At 45.0% G+C, this 16,038-nt stretch overlaps 1 protein-coding gene across 1 annotated transcript in view; it reads right to left on the minus strand.

Annotated features, from left to right (window-relative positions):
• Nucleotides 1-16,038, minus strand: part of LIPC (lipase C, hepatic type) — a 150,118-nt gene that overhangs the window by 25,233 nt on the left and 108,847 nt on the right. The window contains exon 4 of the mRNA XM_010979945.3: nt 2,372-2,559. Within this exon, the coding sequence (XP_010978247.1) occupies nt 2,372-2,559 (188 nt within the window). The remainder of the gene's footprint in view (nt 1-2,371; nt 2,560-16,038) is intronic.

Consider the following 16,038-nt stretch of genomic DNA (forward strand, 5'->3'; position numbering starts at 1 on the left):
TGGTAAAAGGATCCTGGTAAGAGGACCCTGCTGATTCCTGTTTGTAAACAAGATGTTTAGTCAGCCATTGGTTCAGGTGACAAATATTTTTAGCACCAAATATATAATGGATACTGTCCAGCAGGAGAAGAGGGAGAGGACACTCCAGGCAGAAGGCACAGCCTGAGCCAATGGTTCTGGGAAGGTAACCCCCCAAAACACACATATACCAAGTCAAGAGGAGAGGAGTCATATGGATGGGGAAGGAGCTCGAGCAGAGGTGAGGGGAGGCGGGGTCGGGCAGGGGAGTGCCTACTCTGCTGTGTGAGGACCTCCTTACCCGGAGGCTCTCAGCTCCAGTCCCTACCCCGAGTCAGGTGCCAAGTCCACAGCTCTGCTCTCCCCAAAGCTCTGCTCCATAAGCGTTCCCTCCTTGCCTGTTTCTTTTCTCTTTTTCTGTTGTAAGGGGAGGTCCCTTTGGCTAAAGCAGCTGAGGAGAGGGGAAGTTCTTCCCTGACAGCGACTGGCCTTCTAACCCATGCCTCCCCCGCCCCACTCCCATGGGAGAGCTTTCCCTGTCTGATCCTCAGTTCCCTTGAAAACAGTCTTCATCTCAGGGTTCTGCCCTCTGCCTCCTAGTCCATGTTTTTCTTAAAGAAACAGAGACGGAGCTCCTGGCCCAGCTGGAAAGAGCTACAGTGAGGAGATTGCCACGTGAAGCCTGTTGTGTGATGGGCCCCCTGTCAAACCTGTCCTTGACAAAGGCTCCCTGTGGAGGGCTCTTTGAGAGTGTGGCTTTGGAGCATGAGGGTTCTGGTCTTGGATTTGTGCCCAGTGAGGACTGTGTAACTGTGGTTGCTGCTTGACTTCTCTGAGCTGCCATGTCGGGGGTGTGTAGGGATTCAGTGGGCTGATGTCTAGTGTAAAGGGCCTAGCTCCTGCAGGGCCTCATCTATGTTAGGTCCCATCTGGAGCCCCCCCCCCCCCCCCGCCTTCACTGCCAGCTCTGTGGTGTGGTGGAACCCGTGACCTCCCTGGGACAGGGGCCCTTTAAATACTAGAGGGAGGCTGCTGGAGGCTGCTGGTGGCTGCAGAGCCTCTGTGCTTTTCTGGGCTGGGAATAGTGGGCCCCCACCTCGTGGCTACACCCATGTGACATCATGTGGCTCCCCACTACCCCACGAGGCCAAGCACAGGGTCTGTTTTGTTTGTGTGGAGGGTAGGAGCCTGCATGTAGCAAGCTCTTAGTACACAGCTGTTGAAAGAGTGGTGGTGGGCAGATGGGCTCGATTTGCCCTGTAGGGAAGGATAGATGGGCGGTTTCAAGAGTATTTTTCAGCTAAATGGCAGGGAAAGGTTTTTAAGTCATGAAATAGACCCCAGGTTTCTAGAGGTTTCAAATTGCGAACCAAGCTTCAAATGGTGGGAGGGCTGGAAACCAGTAAGGCAGAATTTCCTCTTGGAAACATGTCTGACTTCAATCACTGTCCACGATATTCTTTCCCTACTCCTGCCACAGTAACAGATTTTAGCATCACTAAAAAGCTACACTTTCTCCAAGAGGCTGCATATTCAGCCACCTTTCCATCTAGGTATGGCCAATGGATGTAGTTAGAAGCATTCACAGATTCTTCTCGGAAGGTAACCCCCCAAAACACACATATACCAAAAGTCATTGAATTGTACACTTTAAATAGATGAATTGTATGGTATGTGAATTATCTTTCAAAGTTGTTTTTAAAATATTCCCTGCTTTTTGACTTTTTTGTGTACACCTTCTACTACCTTGTGCTACCTGGAATACAGATGTGATAGCTAGTGCACTAGCTGCCATCTTGGGTTGTGAGGATGAGGGCCACACTCTAAGTGTTGAGCAGGAAATGAGCTGGGTCCTTGAGGAACTTCATTGACCAAAGCTGTTTATTCAGTTTTGGATTACATGTTTCTGGACTATGTGTGAAATGGAAATAAACTTCTGTTTTATTTGAACCACTGCCAATTTGCAGCTGAATTTAACCCTTACAGAGACAACATTTCATTGGGAGACTATGTCTTCCGGCTTCCTACCTCCTCTTGTGAAACATGCAGATTCACCTGCATGAACTGCCATCTCTTATGGGCATTTATGTGCTGTTTGACCTCTTTGAGCCACATTTTATTACTTGAAATGTGGAGATAATTATACTTTCCCTGACCTGCTTACTCATGGAATTGAGATAATCAATGAGATAATGTGTGGGGAAGCACTTGGAAAATTAGAATGTGCTTTACAAATATTATGCAAGAAGTTGTTATCACCAGCTCCCTATCTTTTTATTAAAATTGAACACACTAGGGAGGAAATAAAAGAAAACATAAAAGGAGAGGGAAAGGGCATGTCAGCATTTCCTACCGACCACCCGTGGATTATCATCACCAGGGGCAACGAGGAGTTGAAGGCGCACTGCTGTAATGTGTCTGGGTGGTTGAGCCGAATCTGACAGCCCTTATCGGTTTTGTCCTTAAAGAGCAGGAATCTTGTTTCTGTCTCCTGTGATGTTTCGTTTGTTTCAACAGCTTGAGATCCTCTTCCAAATGGCTCTGGAATATAAGATTGGGGATGGTGCTTAACCTGGCATCTGTTCCATCTCTGCTGGCTCTGGGACATCCCAAAGGTTTCTAAGAGCACTAGATAATGGGGTTACTGTGAGGTGGTGGAGGTGAGCTGCAGCTTTGGGAAGCCCTAAAGAGCATTTCCAATGGAATGGTCATTTCTCTCTTGGAAGATGATGGAGGGTGACTTATGAGGACCCAACAAAGATGTGCAGGGGGCCACATTCTCCATCACGCCATCCTGGAGACTAGGACCAGCCAGTCAGATACTAGAGTAACTCTAGGACAGTGGGAATATGGGAGAAGCAAGTGGGACTACAGTTCAGGGAGGATAATCATTTCATACAAAATCACGCTGCCAATAAGTGGTAGGATTTGAACCTGGTGTTTCTGACTCCAGTTCCCTATATCCCAGTGCTAGGGAGACAGCACATAGAACATCTTAGTTAAATGACCCTGTGCACACTCTCATGTGGCTCAACCCGCTCTTGCTCACAGACACATTATATCACATGGCCTTGCACAGACCAGGTAGGGCTGTGGTAGGGAGGATTGCAAGGGGAATGGTGACTTTTGCTTGATGGGGAGTGGCATGCAGGGAGGACTTCTCAGGGACAGTGATGCTGATGCTGCCCTTGAAGGGCTTGTGTGTATGCGTGGGTGGGTGAGCTGAGGGAACAGCTGGGTAAGGGCTCAGAGGTTTGGGATGCTGCGGGTGTTAGGAGGCAGAAGCCTGGGCAGCCAGAGTGTGGGGGCCCTGGGATGCTGAGGAGTCTGGACGTTTTGCTCTTGATGATAAGTTGCTGCTAAGGAGTTTTTCAGCAGAAAAAGCCAAATGAATACCTATTAGGAATCTTTCAAAGATCGCAAGAGGATGGGATAAGAAGAAAAACATTGTTTTTAAGAATTCACCTTGTATTGTTTCCCTGAAAGTCCTTCTAGCCTCTCTTTTGGGGGAGCCTCATCCTGACTCTGAGCCACTTTGTGGAGTGTGGACAGTCACCCGACTCTGCAAGGCAGCCCACCAGCGGTCAAGACCGTGGTGTCAGCCAAAGACATACCCTTCTGGTCAGGGGCGGGGGAGGCCTGAGGAGGTGCCATGTTCCCGGGTGGTGGCACCCCAGCATGGGTGACATCCTCTCTGCCAAGATTAGGAATCAGGCCAAGAACAGGGGGGTGGGGTGCTCTCCCCATCCCTTCCAGCCAAGGGTGGGCTCCCCTGTGGCTGAGGGGCTGACTCAAGGCCATACCAGCATTTTAAGTCAGTAAATGCAGTTCAGCCCAATTACTAAGAACCCTGATCATCCTTTCTGAGCATAAAGTCATTCAGGCTTCTCAAACATAAGTCTTGGGCTTTTGGTTTCAGGGGACAGCAGGACAGAGAGATGATGAACCTACAAAGTCCAAGAGGAGGTATTAATGGAACCAATTTTCCTACCCAAAGGTTATTAATTCGAAAGGTTATTAATTCCCAGAAAAGGGCAATGATTTTTCACTATGATGACAGAATGAAATGCATCATATTTTATTAAAAGGAGATGTGAACGAGACTCTGAGTAACTTCTCTGAGATAATGAAGAAGATTTCTGCTGCCCAGTTTGGCTTTCCCAAGCTTAGAGACTGAGCTTGTCTTCGTCCCTGCAAGCATGCTCCAGACCGCTCCCTATTTCATGGCAAGCACTGCCCCCCTGGTCTCTAAGTCAGGAGCTGGGGTGTCATCTTACGCTCTTTTACCAGCTGCCCAATCAGCCCAAAGCTTCAGGTTCCCAAATATCCCCGAATCCAGTGCCCTCGTCCAGGTGCACACTGTTTCTTGCTTGGTTTACTGGCACGACCTCCTAAGTGGTCTCACTCTGTTTAGTCTCACCACCCTCCCTCACACTGCTGCCCAAAGAATCTTCCTAGAACAGAAATGACTATTGTATAACTTTCACACCTGCTGGTGGCTTCTTAGTATTGCAGCCAAGGCCACCACCTAAATGATAATCCCTCACCCCTCTGCTCCCCTCTCTACGTTCCTTGCTACCCCAGGCTGCCACTAGCTCCTCCCAAAGCCGTTTCGCATCCCTGCACCTTTGCACCATTGCTTCTCTCTCTGCTGCTCCCCAGGAATGCTGGTCCATTTGTTAAAGCAGAACTCAAGACATCACCCCCTCCAGGAAGCCTTCTCCTCTTGCTGCCAGCACCATATTGGGGCTCTTATTTGTCTGGGTGTGTGGTATGTCCTCCACCAGGCTGTGAACTCGTGGCGGTCAGAGCTGGTGGATGCTTAATTAGTGCTCGGTGAGCAATGTGGTGTTATGTGGGATCCGGTCTCAGAGCAAAGGCTAACATTTGAATTGTCAGCCATTTATATATTGGAACTCAATGTAACTAATTTTCATTTATTCAGTGACTGAATAGCTACATCTTCCTTCATTTCAGGGTACCTGACTTGAATGCTGAAAGGACCATGTGAAAATAAAACGGGGATAGATCTAATACCCATCTTATGAAGTTGTGACAAGGGTTAAAAAAATGGCATTTGTAAAGAGCTCAGAACAATGCCTGGCACATAATTAGCACCAATGTAAAGTGTGTGCCAAAATAATACTAATTGGAGCATCCAGCATCTTGCATTAAAAAAAAATTTTTTTATTGACATGTAGTTGATTTACAATGTTAGTTTCAGGTGTACAGCAAAGTGATTCAGTTATACATATACATGCATATTTATATACATATATTTTTTCTTTTCAGATTCTTTCCATTATATGTTATTACAAGAAATTGAATATAGTTCCCTGTGCTATACAGTAGGTCCTTGTTGTTTATCTATTTTATGCATATTAATGTGTATTGATCTATCTCCAACCTCCAATTTATCCCTCCCAGCCCTTTCCCCTTTGGTGACCAGGCATATTGCATTTTAGATCTGTGAAATCATTTCTTTCTGTGAAAATTTATCCCAGCTGCCCTCAGAGGACCAATTCTGTCTTCTGTGTATTTACTCTGGATTTAGCTGGGAGAATCAGCTCTGGCCCCATTGCCGGGGGCCTTAAGGATGTTCAGGACAGTTGTCAGATGGAAAGGTTCACAAACAGCTGGACTGACCTGGGCTCTCCCTTTTCTTCCTGGGCCATGTGTGTGAGTGAGGAAGTTCATTCATTCATTCATGTCCTCAGCAAATACTTATTGAGCACATATTACTATCTTGTGCTCTGCGCCCTGGCTGGGTACTAGGTAGCGGCAAACAGGGCCTGACCTCTGTGTTTCAGGAGTTCCCAGTCCAGTGGGAGAGCAAGCATGAGAATCAGCCGTTGCATGTGGTTGCTGTGAGCGCGGCAGTGGAGAGACTGGAAGGACGAAAGATTCTTTAGAAGCTCACATCTAGGATAAAGTGTTCAAGAAGGTGGAGCTCTAGTGCCTAAAATAGTAAGGTTTAGTGGATTTGTTGTGGGAAGAGGGCCTAGAATTCTTTTCTGCAACTTCAGGAGATAGAAACAGAGTCAGAAAAATTTTGACTTTAAGTGGTTTGTCAAAATTCGTAGTTGAAGAAATTGGGACAAAGAGAAAATAAAGGGAGTGAAACAACAAAGACAGAAATGTTGATAGATTAGCACCCTGAAATGCACACTCTGGGATTATACAAGTTTGCAGAAGATGGGCCACAGATTTGGTTCTGAGCTTCCTACCGGCCAAGTCAAAGGGGGAAATTGGAGCAGTTACAGGATTCATGGCATCCAGTTGCTCACACTTTCCTGGTCCTGAAGCCTGAAATGGTTTCCCTGTGGGTTATTGTAAAAAGAGGCCACTGTGTGAGGCAGTGGTCATTGTCTTGAACACCATTCCTGTGAAATATACAGTGGTAAGTTCTATGTGGTTGACTCAGAGTGCTCTGTAGTCCTCAATGGAAGCAGCACCCACAGCACCAAACATCACTGAAGTCACAGTGAGTCTTCACTATAATCCAACAGCAGTCTTGTGACTGCAGGAGGCTGGGGCTGCTTCAGGTCACATTTTGGGAGGAAGGGGTAGGGCTCCAGAGCCCGAGTGTCTGAGCCTCTGTGGGAGCAAAGTCTGATTGTCTCCTTTGTGCAACACACAGAATACTGGAGCATCCTTGTGCAAGCCATGGCTTCAGGGATACACGATTGTGACTCGAACCCTAAAGTATAGCAAAATCTCTTCTCTAAGCTTTAGCCCTGCACTTAGCCAGCTCTGGACTGGGCTTCTCTACTTGGGTCCACTTTTGACACTATAAACCCAAGGAGGACAAACTGAGTTTATTTTCTTGCCTCCCCACCCATTCTTCTTCCTTTCTTTCTACATTTCCTACTGTGGTTTGTGACACCATCATTTGTCTATGCTGTTGCTCAAGCTAGAAAGTTTTAGGGCTGTCTGGAATGTCCTCTCTGTCCCCTGGGTGACCCGCCAGGGTCATCAAATGCTGAGGACTCAGCTTCAAGATTATCTTCTCTGCTCCCTGCCACCAGCCTAGTCTAGGAACTTACATTGTTTTAGTTTTAGTTGTAGTATTATAGTGGACTCTTAACTGTTTCATATTTTGTCTATATGTAGAATTAATACAATCTGCAAAATTCTGAAATGAATAAAGAATCTCCCTACTCAGAAAGCCACACAAACAATACCTGGAATATTTTCTTCCAGTCTTTTCTTATGGAAATGTTCGTTCCATAAATGTTTATTTGGAGTGTCTGTAACTAAGATCAAGGGGGAGGGTGTAGCTCAAGTGGGTAGAGCGCATGCTTAGCACGCATGAGGTCCTGGGTTCAATCCCCAGTACCTCCTCTAAAAATAAATAAACCTAATTACCTCCCTCCTCCCCCTCAAAAAAAAAAAAAACTTAACTAAAAAAAAAATCGTATGTGAATGGTTTATAGCCCTCTTAACCTGTCATGGTAATTTTCTTATAACATTAAAAATTCTTCAAAAACATGCTTTTGAAAACTAGTGAAGTTTATTTCTTTATTGTTGGACAGTTAGGTTGTTTCCAGGTTTCTTTTTTTCTTTGTCTATTACAAAGTGCTCTGATGACCATCTTTATACATAAATCTTGCTCTGAATCTATGAGTATTTTTTTATAGATTCCCAAAGCTAGAATCATGTGCTTCTTAGGTATGCTCTTATTTATATCTCTTTATATATGTATTTATATCCAAACTGATACTCAGCACTTTTTAAGCTAATATTTATTGAGTGCCTTTGCTGTGCCAGGCACTTTTTAACAGTCTTGTTTGTATGAACTCATTTAAATCTCACATCTCTGTGAGTCAGTGGTGAGGAAATCCGATGATTTTGTTACGAGTGAGGAAATGTGTCCCAGTTGTATGAGATAGGAACTTTTCCTTTTCCAGGTATGTCTTCTGAAATTGTCACTTTTCTCATGTCTTTGGAAGAGATAAAGACAGACCAGTGATAAGAATCTGGGGATGAGGCTGTGGTTTTGAGGGGGAGAATATTAATTAGGTCAAAGCCTTTGAGGGAGTCAGCCCCTGTCACCTGGAAGGTGAGCAGACAGGCTGGGGAGATGTGGGGCTGCCCTCTTTGTGACACCAAGTTCCTGGGGCAGCACAACTTCCTCAGAATTAGTCAGGAGGAGACGCTGGGTACAGGCATGACATTTCTAATATTAGATTCCTTGCAGCAAGTGATTTCTCTATTCCTAACTCAGCCCCCAGGTTTGAGGATTCCTCAAATTTCATGCAAGAATGAATGATTTCATTTTCTTTTGGGTAAGCACATCATTAGGTGGGTGACTGCAGGCAACTGAGCTGGCTTAGGGCAAAGCCAAGGATTCTACAGTGAAAGGCCCTGATAGGAGTCAGGGCCTGTCCTCGGCCTGTGATGCCTGGCCTGGGTGCTTCTGCTCAGCTCCGTATTTGTCCAGCACCTCCATGCACTGGCTGATGCTGGGGACTCAAGTGTGTAAGACAGGAGCCACAGGTATTAATATGACCCCGAAAGAGTTGTTTGTGAAATATCTTCACATACTTTGCTTAAATTGCTAAGGGGTGTGTGTGTGTGCATGTGTGTGTGTGTGATTTCACTTTGCTAATGTACTGAAAATATTCCCAGACATAGGAGTAGTGAGAGGGGTCCTCTGAAGACCATTACTTCATGATTGCTCTGAAATCCTCTGGGCCATGTCCTCTGCTCAGGATAGAACAAACCCATGAGATAAATGTAGCCACCGCTCTGTTCGTTTCTGCCTGCCGTGGTCAGGCCTATGGTTTGTATGTAGGCAGCACTGACTTCAGAATTTCTAGGACTGTGACAGGATGGAAGAATGTGAACAAGAATTTAGTCACTACTAGGCCGCTGGAGATTCAGCTCTTAGCTGTTGCTCATCTTTGGTGACAAGCAGATTCTGCCCGAGCCCAAGTGAGCATTTCTTCTCTCACTCCTGCCTTCTCGAATTTTGCCCTGCCCTGAACATCCCACACTCCCACTTACTTACTATCTTAAAAATATTTCTGTGCCTGAATTTCTCAATTTGGGTAATATAGTCACTAATCTTTATAACATCCCCCAGGTCTTGTGATGCCCCAACATCACTGCACTATGATGGTGAAGCCAACTGACCCAAGGCGGAAATCGCTCCAATGAGGGGCTTTATAAAGCTGTGTCAGCTTTTCAGGTCGTTAGGATGTTGTTTTGAACCCAGCAGAAATGCCTAAGTTTGTCTTGAATGAATTTATTTTATAGCTGCTCTTTAAGAAAAGCTTTGGGGTCTAGAGCTGCCGTCGCAGGCTGCCGTCTCCCCGTTCTCTTTAGCACTCCTGCTTTCTCTGTTCTTCTTGTTTGTTGCTTTTGCGCTTCACCGTTTTGTTGTCAAATACGATGATGATAAGAGATGGAAGGAAAGCTGTTTTCACTAGTCTGATTAATTCAGTTTTCTGTGTCTATTCTGGCCTGACTTTGCTAGCCATCCTGCAGCCTCACACCACAGTTTTTCCTTCTGTGGATTCCAGGAAAGAAAATAAACAGAGGCTGTGTTTTCTTGCTGGAAAGTTTTTTTTCCCCCCTCCAAACTTTCTTCTTCTTTCCCTGCAACTCTGGCTAGAATCAGAATTTTCTTTTTCTTTCTTTCAAGAAATCTGATTATGAAACAGTATGCCATTCAGAAAAGCTTTGCTGTTGTACTGGAATCCTTTGGAGACAATGGGGCTTACTTCCCTAAAGTGGTCCCAAGGTTGTGGCATATTCTACTGTTTTTTTGTTTTTTGGTGGGGGGAGGTATTTAGGTTTATTCATTGATTTATTCTTAGAGGAGGTACTGGGGAATTGAACCCAGGACCTCATGCATACTGAGCGTGCCCTCTACCACTTGAGCTATGCCCTCCCCCTACTCTGGATAGATTTAAGGTAGGGTGACCAGTTGTCCTGTCAAATCAGATAAGTTGGCCACTTCAGTTTTAGAACAAGTGAATAAGTGAAGAGATAAAAGATGATAAAAATTGCCTTCCCTGTTGATGATCATTCTGAGATTTTTCTTCCAACATACCTTCCTGCCTGGTCTTTGCTCATATGGTCCCCTGCCCTGACGTGCTCTGCTCTCTTCCCCTGTTTGCCTAGCTCACATCACTCTTTCTCCAATTCTAAACTCAATCTTCATTTCCTCAGGGGAAATTTCTCTAAGTTTCTTGACTTGGCCACATCTCCTTATTCTTTGTTCTCTTAGGTGTTCTCATAGCTGTAATTTTCTATTGGAATAATCATTACCTAAACACCTGTCTCCCCAGTTTGGTGGTAAGCTCCGTGAAAGCAGGACCTAGGTCTGGTTTTGCTCACATTAAAACTTTAGTGAGTCAAGTGTAGTGGTCAGGCCCCCAGACCAGGAGCCAGGGGGTTTGGGTTTGAGGTCCACTTCCAACACTTACTACTTGTTTGACCTTGGGCAAGTTCTTTAATGAGATACTGCCTCTCCACTTCCCCTCTAAAATAGCTAAAATTAAGAAGACTCACAACACCAAATGTTGGTGAGGCTGTGGAGCAACTAAACTCTTCATTCATTGCTGGTGGGATTGCAAAATACTATAGCCACTTTGGAAAACCGCTTGGCGATTTCTTATAGAAGTAGATGCACATGTACCATAAAACCCAGCAATCCCAAACCTAGGAGTTTACCCAAGAAATGAAAACCTATGTCCACACAGAGATGCAGATATTCACAGCAGCTTTATTCATAATAGCCCCAAACTAGTAACAATGCATGCCTATCATCTAGTAAATGGATAAACAGATTGTGGTATATCCATGGAATGTACCACAAAGGAACACTACTCAGCAATAAAAAGGAATACATTTCTGATTCATGCAGTGGCAGAGATGAATCTCAGATGCATTACAATATAGTGACAGTAGGTCAGTGGTTTCCTGGGGTCTGGGGATAGAGAAGGCAAAGGGAAACTTTCGGAAGGATTGGAAATGTTCTATATCTTACTGGTAGTAATGGTTCCCTAGGTGTACATTTTTAAAAATTGGTGTAAAAATGAATTATAGCCTTGCAATACTGTTGCCTCTCCCTGTGGCCCAGGATCTAGGCCTGAGCACTGCAGGCCACATGGCACACTTTCTGTGTCAGTTGCTTGTGTGGGGCTGGGCTGGCCTGAGAGGACAGGATGTTTCTGAGTCCTCTGGGGTGGGGTCAATTGGCAGGGAGAGCTCCAGCCCTGATTTTGAACCAAATGACTGGATCAATCCGGGACAGGCCTAGCCCTCTAGGACCTCAGGGAGACCTGGTGCACTTGCAAAGCCCTTCCAGGTTCCTTTGGGCCAGAGATGACTACGGGACCCTGGGGGGTCCCTCCTTGGGAACCCAAATCATTTGGTCAAAGAGGCTGAGAGGGCACAGGGACTGGGAGACTGTGCTGTGTCAAGGCGCCCAGACTGTTTACTGCCCGCTTTTCATTTTCTTTCTGTGCATCTCAAACAACCTGCATTTATTGCAGAGTTTCTCATTTTCATTTTTTATTAAGTAAGGCTATAGATAACACCACCAATCTACTCTTGCAACCCTCTGGAGAGAATACCACAGCAAACAGAATTCCAGTGAAAAGCAAAGAATCTTGACATTTAGTTGTTTTGTGTGGTACAATCTCCCTTTGTAATTTGTTTGAAAATAGCTTGGGAACACCCTTCTCCCACCCCCAACCATTACTTCATAAGGACCAGAGACCTGTCGGTAATAATGATCTAGTCCAACTTCCTTGTTTACAGATGAAACTGGGACCCAGAGAGGACAACAGACATGTCCCAGTCCAGGCGTCTAGTTAACGGCAGAATCAAAAGAACACATCTCTCTTGCCATCCAAGCCAGCACCTTCCTACTCTGGGGAAGAGGGGTCCCAACCCACATCCCTGCACTGTTTTGGGACTCTTCCGCCCTCACTGGGATGAAGCTCAGAGGACTCAGATTCCGTGCCTCATAAAGGCTGGTCCCATCAAGCAAGGCCCCTAGTTATCAAGTAGGTAACATGTCTGGAGCCCAAGAGGACAGCCGCTGGGGCAACCTCTTGCTGATGGAAATTCCCCCAGACAACTAAGGCGACCAAAATAATAAACGGCAAGTCCCACGACCCCCTCAGACACCCATCAGAATTGTCTGCCAGCCTCATCTTTAGACCAGAGGTTGTCCCTTCTCTCATAGAGGTAACTCTGGGAGAATTCTTGCACAGCTAAGCAGGCTACGAGGCTGGCATCTGACCAGAATCAGGTCAGGAGAAGCTGCCCCAAAGCTGGACAATCACAGGTTCTTCAACAGTTCTTAGAATGATAGACCTTGGCTGAAAGTCTTGGCTTGAGAATTGCCAAGAACTATCTTCAGAGACAAATTAACTCAATAGTGTTCTTGTTTCAAATTTTTATTTGGATGTTAATGACTGTCTGACTCCTGACTTTGAACTTCATTTTTCCTTATCCCTCACCGCCTTGTCTGTGACATGACCTACACAATTGCCAAGTGAGTCTTACAAGGGGCAGGAGGAGGGGTGGGGGCCAAGGACCTTAACTCTAATTATGGAGTTAGGGCATTGTCAGATGGTAGCAGAGTCAAGGGTTCTTGGAGCACTTGAGTCCTACCCTGGACCAGAGCCACCACCTGGTGGAGACAAGCTCACTGGGAGTAATGGTGGGTGGGGATGCGTACTGTGTTATTATTGGCAGTACTTGTGCCTGTAAGGGGAAAATGGGGCCCGCTCCCTCCTCCACAGTCACCTTCCAGAAGATGAATTGGGTACTTAACACCCAGAGGAGGAAAGAAGAGAGATTGCTGGCTCTTTTCCAACTGGCCCTGTGGATGGAAGAGACCAAAGGTGAGATCTCTCCCTGGGCATGGGTTGTTGCTGCCCAGTGAGACACAGTGCTGTGGACCCATTAGCAACCTGGGTTCTGGACCTGGATCGCCTAGCTTGAATCCCAGCTCTGCTACTTACTAGCTGTGTGGCCTTGGGTTAGTTACTTCACCTCTCTGTGGCTTACCTATAAAATGAGATTAGCATTAGTTAGTCCTGTTTTACAGGATTAATCTTATAGCCCTCATCTTACCTTAAGGATTATTATGAGTTACAGGTTAAAATATATTGTTTTAAAACAACCTGAAGGAAAGATTTATGGATTTCCTCTCAGTAACCTTTAAGGATGATGCATGGTCTGTTTTTAGTCACAAGACCACTTAATCAAAGGAAAGAATAGATTCAGTTTGGAACATTTATATTTATTTATTGACAAAGGGGCTGGCTTATTTTGGGGGAGGGGTGTTCATCAAAGGTCAGCAATTCCACTAAGCCATATTTCAACATAAATAAAATCAGCAGACTACACTTGATAGAGTGAATAGCTTTGACCATTATAAATTAGCCTTAATCTACAGTCCTGGAATTCTAGTGCTGAGAAAGGCCCTGGAGAGCTTTCTAGACGTAGGAAGCTTTCACTGTGTGCACCTCTAGGATGTGCCAGAGCTGGCTCAGAAAAGCCACTTGTGGTCACCTCTTCCCAACTCTCCACTTTCAGTAATTTAAAGTTGAGAGTTTGAAATTGGCCACGTACAAGTATTTACACCATGGAAATTGGCTAAATATCAAGGGTTTTTTTTTTGTTGTTGTTGTTGTTTTTGAGAGAGATAGAGCATCAGGTAAAAAATAAGCTCATCACGGAGTAGGTTCTTAGTCCACAAAACTTAACTGAGTGACAAATAACACATTTCTTTATTTTCCTTTCATCACCTTAAATGGGGCATTGGGTCCCCATCCTGTGCAGTTTTGGTGGAGTTCATTTACCCCAAATCTGTGCAAAGGCCAGTCTGTACTGCTCATTGTTCACATCAGGTTCAGCTGCTAAGAAGCCCAGTCCCATTCCGCATAGTCCCTTCAGAAATTTCACTTTTTGCGGTTGTGCTTAAAGGGTGGGAAGCTCCGTGCAGCTGAGGCTGAGGCTAAGGGCACCGCATATTTCATCCCTGAGGACTGTCATGGAAGCTCTGGCTGGGTTCTTGCTGTCTGGGGACACACCAGCCCCTCCCCTCTCACAGGCAGGGAGTTAAGCATCCTCTCTTTCTCATCTCCTTTTTGAGGTGCCTAGAATTATCTTTTTAGACTTTACATGAGACTTTTATGAGTTTAGACTTTTACAAAAGACAGCAACATAGGGTAGATTCATGTGGCTTCTGCTCTCAGTCCTGAAAACAGATGGTGGTGGTGGGAAAATGAATTCAAAATAATATCTCAATGTATTATAAAGATGAAGAAGCTGAGACTCAGAGGGGCAAATTCACTTATCTATGCTCACACAGCTAGTTAGGGACAAAGAGGAGATTTGAGCACAGAGCTTCTGCCCCATTCTAGCTGCTTCCCATGATAATACGTCTCTTCAGTGGAGACCCAGGCAGTCTTACTAGACTGGCTCTGTTTCATCCACTCCTGATGGTCATATAAGTGGTCAGCGTTTGCTGAGTGTTTGCTATGTGCCTGACACTCTGCTAAGCCTTGTAAATCATTTATTTTCCTTTGTGCCTGCTCAGGTGTGCAGTGCCTCATTCACCCTCTTACCCAGGAAGGATAGATCCAGAATGGCTTTTCCAAATAGACCTGGGGCCTGTGACTTAAATGGAAAAACAACACACAGTGTGGTGCTCCCCTTCAATCACTTATTCCTTTATTTACTCATTCATTCTGCCAACCAGCGCTTCCTGAGTACCTACTCTGTGCCAGGCATTTTCCCACAAATGAAACTTGCCTTCAGCTACATTATTTCTGGAGTGAGTATCAGATTTTCTTCCCTTCCTTTTAAAAATATATTTGTTGCACTAAAGTGGAGTGATGGCAGAAAACAAAGTTTTAAAAAATAGATTCACATTCTCATCACCCTAATGGGTTGACTTTTTATTTTCCTGTACTTCTATTCTGTATCCAGAAGCAAATGTATTTTTCATGTAACTGTGCAGATAGAACAGCTTTTTGCTTTTTTCATTTTACATTATATAGTAATCACCTCTCCATATTCCTAGTGTTCATACTCATCATTTTTAAAGGCTGAATAATATTCCACCAAGGGAATGCTTTGTAATTTATGTATCCATTTCCCTATCTGGGATGAGCACTGTGTTTTCAGTTTTTCACCTTTATAAACAAAGCTGCAATGAACTTCACGCAGAGAGCTTTTCCTTTTAGAGAATTATTTCCTTGAGGGTGAATTACCTGGTGTGCGATTACTTGGTTAAATGGTGAGATTGTTTTGCTGACATGGGAGTTGAAGCAGTCTTACAAGTAAGTCCCCCTCAGGTGTAGTCATAATTATTACAAACCCAGAGTATCCTAAAACCCAAAAGCTCTCATTAAAGCTAATGATGGGATTCTGGAGGAATTGTTAAGTCTGGTTAAAGGGCTGTGTATGTGGTTGTCAGTTACCTTTTGCTAGTAACTTGGAATTCCTTATTTTATCTCATCCTCATAACACCCCTGTGAGTAGGTGCTATCCCCAAAGAAACTGGGTCTCAGGATAAATGTCTTGACCAAGGTCACACAGGAAGTATTTGAGTTGACACTTACGCCAGGAATGGCTCCTTTGCAGTCCAGGAAATTAAAACCACCCACTGGGACAGACTTACAAATCTCCTTTGCCAGACCTTCAGCTCCCCATGGGAGGCTCACTGACCACGAGATCTTTGAAATCAGCATTTTCACAACTGCACTCCCATGGTCTAGAGTGTGGCTGTGTTAAATTGCATTTACATGGTCCCTTTGAAGAGAGCTCAGAGCCTGACTGAAGGCATTTCATATGAAGCAAGCAACAGCACGTGCTTGTTTGGGTCTGCAGCATCTGCATCTGCTTGTATAGACAATGTGGCTTTAGACACTCAGGACTACCTTACTCATATTTGGCTATTGGTGAACTGTGTGTGCTTGTGTGTTGGCAGATCTCCATAGGTCCTGGTTTCCCGTTAGCTCACCCTGGTTGACCTTGAGCAAA

Source organism: Camelus dromedarius, chromosome 5 (genome assembly GCF_036321535.1).
Source record: "Camelus dromedarius isolate mCamDro1 chromosome 5, mCamDro1.pat, whole genome shotgun sequence".
Classification (NCBI taxonomy): Eukaryota; Metazoa; Chordata; class Mammalia; order Artiodactyla; family Camelidae; genus Camelus; species Camelus dromedarius.